Raw genomic sequence first — 7947 nt, 5'->3', positions numbered from 1 at the left:
CCGAGCCAGAGCGAGAGAAAAAACTGAAGTGACACACAGAAAAAAATGTCACCCCAAAGCCAAAGGAAGAGAGAGGGGGGAGTCAAAGAAAGTACTGAGAGACAGAGAAAGGCAGAAGGGAAGTTGCCCACAGCTAGAGGGGAAGTGGGGCTTTGAGAATCCAATGGAGGGTCAAAGTGACTTCATCAATCACAGCAGACACCTCAGTGAGAGACAAGAGAGGAAATGCAGAGTTAGGACTTGGGGCGCTCTGATCACTTATTAAAGCACAGTGTTGTTCTGCTACTTTAAGGCACCCTGGAAAGCTTCCGTTCAAAGGTTGGTGGTAGGTTGAGCTGATTTTACACAACAGAGCTTCTGTTTGAGGTTGCTAGTGAGTGTTAAGGTTCAAATAGGGAAATGGGCAGATATTTTACCTTAGAGGCTGCTGGGAGTTTCTCCAAATGAAGTGAAGTGTTGGACAGGCAGGCAGTGTTTGATGGTGTGCTGAGGTTAATGGAAAGTTTTGTTGCAGGCTGAGATACCTGCCAATGAGACAAGAGTGAGGTGTAGGTCACCTGAGGCAGAAAGAAAACTACACTTACTTTTCAAATATTCTTCAATGAATGCAACCTTATTCTTACAATATTATATGACTACATATCACAATATAGTGTCATGGTTTGTAGTTTCTCAAACAAACAAGCTGAATGAGAACAATGGACACCATGGTGTTTGTGTATTTTGACAGAAAAACACAAATACACAAACACCATATAAACACAAACACCATAATCACGAATTGGATTAACCTTCAAAATAAAAGTCTCAACATGGTAAGAGGGAATTATTGGCTCTGTTGTACAAAACCTTATGCAATTTATACTGCCAAACACAGACGCACAGACACTTTCAAAATAAGAGTCTCAAAAAGGTAAGAGGTAAGGTAGGTCATAAAAGTTAGATCTTAGAAGCTATCGTCTATATGGGGATATAGTTGTATAGCTTTATTGTCGGTCAACTTCTGTTGTGGCATATACAGTACATGTCCTGGTATGGTTGTGAGGACAAATTTTGGTTTGAAACCATCAGTGTGAGGTTATTTTGGCCAGTTGTGACAGCTTCAAAAGGCTTTTTGAGGGATACCTGCAATGACTGAGGTCAGTGTCAGGATGAGTCTCTACGACGTGAATGAAACTGAAAGTAATGTCCTTTGTACAGATTGAAACAAAAGAAGTGAAGTACACGCACCAAGCAGCAGGCACATTTAAAATTTCTCCAGGAATTTTTTAGTTTCTAAACTACGGCCCTTCAATTCAGTTTCAAATTGTTACTATTAAGCTAATTATTTATCAGAGTTCCAGATTAATAACTATAATCAAATTACCAAATCAAAACACCAGTAGTTATACTCAAAGACATTTATTTACAACTTATCAAGGTAAAACAGAGAGAGAGAGAGAGAGAGACAGTGTGTGTGTGTGTGTGTGTGTGAGAGAGAGAGAGAGAGAGAGAGAGAGAGAGAGAGACAGAAATGCACGTGTGTGTACAGTCACAATATTAAAGATAAAACATGTGGGTAAGGTTATGTTTCAATTAGGTAGAAAATCCACTCAGTGAAGAATTGTGGGGAAGTGAGTTATTTTGTCCAAAGAACATGTGATCTCGACCATCTTGAGTGTAGTACACACACACACACACACACACACACACACATATATGCATATATGTAGAGAGGGAAAAGAGAGGGAAATGTATATGTGTGTGTGTGGACAGTAACAATAATAAAGTTAAACATGTGGGTAGAGTTATGTTTGAGTTGGGTGGACTTGGTTAGGTTTAGAAAAGCAGCAGACAGCAACATCAAATGAATATTAACCATAGTGATAATCAAATTGGACATTCTAGAAATAGGTGGCAAGCAGTTGTGCAGACGGAGCTTACCGGCCCACCTCCTTTCCAAGCTGCACCTGGTATTGCTTGGTGGCCCAGGTTTGAGAAGTGCCTGGTCTGGGTAATGCCTGGGAACTTCTCAGTGAGTTGGACCTTTCCACACGTCCTCCAGTAAAACCATTTGCAGTGAATTTTGGCTTTGCTGTTCTGGTAAATGGTGGTAGACAATTGGGGTCCAAACCCACCGTGCCAAGCTGCAGGCTCTTGCGCTCCTGATACTGTTTAGTAGAACGGGTTCGGTTAGCGCCGAGTCGAGGCAGAGGCTCCAAAGAACTTTGGCAGCAATAAAGAGAGTTCTCCCCATCTAAAAGGACACCCTGCCCTCCGCTTCTAGCAGCTAAAAGTTGTGAAACATTTCGTTTCTCCTCAGCTGCCTTCTGAATTTCACACTGAACGTACTGCTGGAATTTCCTCTCCCTCTCAGCAGCTTGCTCCGCATCCTTAGCTATAAAGTCGTGTTCCTCTCTTTTCAGCTGCTCTGCACGGGCACGTTTTTCAGCCATCATGGTGAAATTGTAATCACAACACTTGATTTTATCTTCACGAATCTTTTGAGCCTTTCGTTTTTGTTCTTCGAGGAACAAGGTGTCGGACTTTTTCTGGGTCTGAAACCAGTCCTGGTTGCTCTTTCGGTCTGCCTCAACCTTCTGCTTTTTCTCCCGTATCTGTGCCTCTCTGTGAGCAGCAATAGACTTTAGCACAGAAGCCCTCTTCTCTAACTCTTGCTTCTGCTGCTTTGATGCTTTAGCTTTTAGCTCAGACACTTCCTTAGACAATCTGGCCTGCTCTCTCAGAGCTGCGGAGGCCGCCTGCTCCTTCTCTGTAACTGCCAATTTGTCCGTCACAATTTTTATTGGAATCTGGTGCGTTCTTAATTTTTCTGCTTGGTCATTTTTTCTGAGCTGCAGGTTTCTTTCTTGGTTGGACTGAGCAATTATAATGTCTTTCTCCTCTATCTTCACTTTTTGTGCCTCCCTTTCTCTGAGGAGGTTTCCTCTGGAGATATCCTCCAGTCGATCGTTCAGGTAGTTTTTCTTTGACTCTGATTTTTTGATAGCCTCAATTCTTAGCTTCTGTGCGTGCTCTTCATCAAGGCGTCTGAGTCTGTCTCTTTCTACCTTCTCTTGTCGTTTCTCTCTGTCTTTCAACAGTTTCTTCTCCTTTATTTGCTCAGCCAAATAAGCAGCCACAGACTGGTTTTGAAGCCGTCTGTGATTAGCTTTCTGTTGATCTTGTATCAGAGCTTCTTCCTGTCTGCTCTTCATCTGCTCTTCAGACTGAAATATTCGTTCATTCTCGGTTCTCTGCTTTTCTTTGCGTAAGGTCAGCAGTGACTCATTCTCTTTCTGCACCCGTGTAGTTTGGACTTCACGGTTGAATTTTCTGACGCAGCCATTCTGAAGAAATCTCTTCATGTTGGCTTTGTCAAGTGCTTTCTGCCTATCCTGCATTTTCAATTCTACCTCCTCTGCAGCAACTGTTTGCAAATATTCCTCGCTTGCCTGCTTTTGAAATTTTCTGTCTTCATGCATATTTCTAAGTTGGGCTTTCAGGACTTTTTCCTCTGGTTTGGTAGTCCTATCCAGAAAACTCATAAGATTGCTCTCTACCATTTCTGTCCTGGTTTGCATTTTGTCCTTGGGCCTGTTTGAGGAAGACTGGACTCTGTCCCAGCCAGCCCTGGACAAAACAACTTGTTCTGGTGGAGCCATTTCACACTAAATAATTTTGTCAGAGTTATTGTACTGTAACGCACAACGCAACTTTCATTGTCTGAGGGTCTGTGAGTGATCTGTGTTGTTAACTCTGGTTAAGTACAGGCTGCTGGTGACATCATTCTGTGACATCACTGGCTTGTCATGTTTGTGTTTGAAGTAGTGCAGAGGAAATGACATCACAGTTCAAAGGAGAATATGGTTACCATGGTAACAGCAAGTGCAGTGTCAAATCAAAGGAGGAATAGGGTTACACAGACAGACAGACAGACAGACAGACAGACAGAATGGATTGGCGGGGGGGGGGTGTAATAAAGTATCTAAGTATATTTATTTATTTATTTATTTATATATTATGTTCTTTTAGCATTTCAAAGATAACAGATGTAATAAGTAGCAGCTACATGGCAGAGGGCTTTTGAAAAATTACAATAAAGTGCTTAATTTTTCTAAATGAGATAAAAAAGTGTGGCTTGACTTTACATCTTTAACAGGTCCTTTTCCCTTTCTTTCCCTGTTCTATCCCACTTTCCCCACTCATTTATTCGACATATTCTCACCATGTGTGTGTCTCACTGACTGACTCAAGACAGTGGTTGGCTGAGTATCCCCATAGACAAATGCAATGTATGAAATATATGTGCATATAAAATAAAAACATGTAAAAATCATTTATGAAACCTATTAGAAACTATTCATATATTGACATATGTCTAGCCTATACAAATATATATACTACTGAATGTACGCTTACTGTAGCCACTTTGCCAGAATGGGAAGATAGACATGTTTAAGAATAACAACAAATAGTATGAAACATAGGCCTATATCAGTATGTAGAATTTTTATGTATGCTGTTTTAATAAACTTGCATATATTAATTCAAAATATATTTCATTAATATACACTGCTCAGAAAATTTGGGGAACACTTAAATCACACAATGAGACTTGATGAACGAGTTATTCAAGTTGAAAGTCTCTACTGATGTACACTGTATAATTTGTTGAGAACAAAATGATGTAACAACGGTCAATGGAAACCAAAATCATCAACTCATTGATTTTGGGTGTGATTGTGAATCCTCAAAGTAAAAAATTGAAATCACAGGCTGATCCAACTCATAATGTGACTCAGTAGTGTGTATGGCCCCCAACCAAATGAGCCAACCTGACAACCAGAAAACATTATATTATATTATTATATTATATTATATGATTATTAACTATTTAAATGTTACTGCAACAACATTTATTGGAGAGACAGCAAGCTCAAATAAAGGCAACAGCAACTAGCTGTGGAACATCCTTGGCATCTCCTCTGCAGCGACGGCAATGGCAGTGGCTGTGGTGAGTCAGTGGCAGCTGCGTTTGCCCCTGGGTGCCACAGCTAGTTGCTGCTGCCACTACTTGAACAAGTTAAAATTGTTAAGATATAAAGGTGAGACTGCACTCAAGATACTGCCAACTCTACTTCCTGAATATACTTATAAGATAGGAGGAAAGGTCTAAAGACCCACCGTGGAAGAGTCCCAGAGGTCAATTATTGACACCAAACATTCCCCAATGAGCAAGCACTCTGTGTCAGTAAGAGGAAAAACTTGTTTCTAACAGGAGGAAACATCCAAACTTGGTGGGCAACCATCTGCCTCAACTAGTTGGGAGAGGGAGAGATTGTGGGGTTTTTTTTTTTTTTTATATTTCAGTGTTAATGGCTCTGTCAACATTAAAGTAATAATAATGATATAACTAATCCAAAAACCTTTTTCAAAATAACATTTTGCATTTTGTCATATTTGCAATGTCATATTTTGCATTGTTTATACAATGTTCACAACACATGTTTCAGTGATCCTATTTTTTATTTTTTCTTTGCATTGCAACATTAAGTGACTGATGTTTAATCAACAGGTGGGGACCAACATGGTGGAGTATTTGCAGCACGCAGAAACCCATCTACCATTCCCTTTCATTCTATGCCTTGGGGATGAATCCACAATATGTCAGGCCTTCAACATCATGGCAGGCAATGTATTGGAATCAGACTCTTTGCTGGGAGCTGTTCATTTCTGCTTCATGGCATTCAACTATATCAACTAAACAAAGCAGTGCCTCACCACCTGAGAGTTCCTTCAGCATGCTGTGTGCCACACTGACGGACATGAGTCATCTTCCATGAAACTTTTGAGAACTGTTTGTTCCCATACTTGATGTGTGTCATGTGATGATGTTGTGCAATGTTGCACTATTCTGTGATTCTTGTGGTTTGTTCATAATTCATAAAAAAAAATGTTATTTGTAATTTTGACTGTTGCAATGGTTGATAACATAACATTTTCCTTGATTGTAGAAAGTGGACAATATATTAAAAAACGGGGGCTGTAAATAATGCCCTGTCCACCACCGCTGCTTGCGCTGAGTTAGGCTAGGACAGGCGAAACAGTAGTGTGCATCAATATTAGCCTAGTTAGCCTAGTTATTAATGTTGTTTGTTAGCGTGTAACGGTAGCTGGCACGGTGTTAGTGGTTGTGCTAACTTTCTCTCTCTCTCTCTCTACTGACAAGGTTTCATGTTTATTCAGCCCCACACCCCGTCCCCACAAGTTGACAGGTTCCTCAGGTTTGTGATGTATGAAACCCTGGCTGTCTGAATCTGTTTGTTTGTTTGTTTTTTTTTAGCACAAGCAGATAGGTAAAAATCCTCCATGTCATTGGTTCACTGCAGTTCAAGGTGGAAATACTCAGTCATGGTATTGACTGATTGTATGGTATTGTATTAAAAAAAACATTTGAACACTTGACTTCTTCTTTTTTTGAAAATGTTACCAGATGAGACAATACAAACATGTGAAATCTACATATGGTGGCCTCTTTTTGTATTCTAGGTTTATGAATGGCTATGGGAAAGATACATAATAATGATGATTAAGAATTATTCATTTCACTCTCTAGGCTGGGTCATGGTAAAACCCAGCAGTTGGGTAAAAATGGGACAGGACATGTGCTGGGTTAATTTGACCCATCTGTGGAAGTCAGGTTTAAAATAATAATCTATACTTGGCAAAATCATCTTTTACATGCACAATCAATTATTAATTATGAGACTGATCACACGAACTTTTGCTATGTAAATAAAATGTATCATTTTCATCATTATGAATTTGAATCATTATGTGAATATGAATTATGTGAATATGAATCATTATGACTAACTTTCTTTGTAATGAATTAACCATTGCTAATAACACAATAAATAGCCTAGTGTTATGTCATCATGCATCTTTCTGAGTTGGGCTTTCAGGAGTTTTTCCTCTGGTTTGGTAGTCTTATCCAGAAAACTCTTAAGATTGCTCTCTACCAAGTATATAAATAAATGTAGAAATATATGAATAAATGTAGATACAAATATATAATTCAGTGAATAAATGACTTTGATTTTATTATCCACATTTATTCTTTCTCATTTCTGTTATGTTCCCAGTGAGAGTCCAGGGATTGAGGGAGGTAACAATAAACAAAATACTAAACCAGGCCAAACAGAAAAGAAACAGGAAAATATATTCAGCTAATAATGAGGAATTTTATTCACAATAACCAACTATAAGGGAAAACCAACAGTGGAACACTCACTGGGTAACTCAAAACTACTAAACCAAGACAAAACAACATTAACAATAACCACTAAATAAGATCACTATCCCTACTTGCTATAGCTCCATGCAGATACCTCCAAGACACACACACACACACACACACACACACACACAGACAGCTCCATAGCTGCTGGATGACACTCTGGCCCGGGCCAGGCCTCCTCACTCCACCTTTATACCCTGGCTCCTCATTGGGGAACAAGGAACAGCGGTGCCGAATCTCCTGGCGGAACAAAGGGGAGGGCGGGAGGCGGACCAGCACGCACACACCAAGTGGCAACATCCAAAGCTGAAAAATGCCCCATAGACTCCAATGTTAAAATGACTTTTTACCGCAGAAATAAACATGTTTACTGCCTGGTACAAAAAAACAGTTTAAAAACTATTTATAGCAAACTCCCTCTTTCATGACAACTGTATAGGGTGAATTTTTATATAACTCACTAGTGTAAATTTTAGAATAGCACAGATCTTAGAGGCCTGAGAGTGAGCTGCTAGCCGCTGTGCAGATTGGTCAAACAGATCTGTCAGGTTGGCGCTCCTCTTAGTGCCAGAGCATCCGAATGAGATGTTCTGTTTGGTTCATGTGTGTTTTCAGCGATTGGCATGGCGGCTAGCTCCTGGAGCCTCCGAGTGAGATGCTCCAGT

General features: G+C 39.9%; 1 protein-coding gene across 1 annotated transcript; it reads right to left on the bottom strand.

Annotated features, from left to right (window-relative positions):
- Positions 1-1919: 1919 nt before the first annotated feature.
- LOC147817602 (uncharacterized) lies at positions 1920-3644 on the bottom strand. Its single transcript, XM_087170170.1, has one exon. The coding sequence runs from the start codon at positions 3642-3644 to the stop codon at positions 1920-1922; it is 1725 nt and encodes a 574-aa protein (XP_087026296.1).
- Positions 3645-7947: the final 4303 nt, after the last annotated feature.

The sequence above is a fragment of the Seriola lalandi genome, unplaced genomic scaffold (assembly GCF_002814215.2).
Source record: "Seriola lalandi dorsalis isolate HSWRI2012SDOR001 ecotype SW California unplaced genomic scaffold, Sedor1 jcf7180002054933, whole genome shotgun sequence".
NCBI lineage: Eukaryota > Metazoa > Chordata > Actinopteri > Carangiformes > Carangidae > Seriola > Seriola lalandi.
This window is presented reverse-complemented; position numbering and strand designations above follow the sequence as displayed.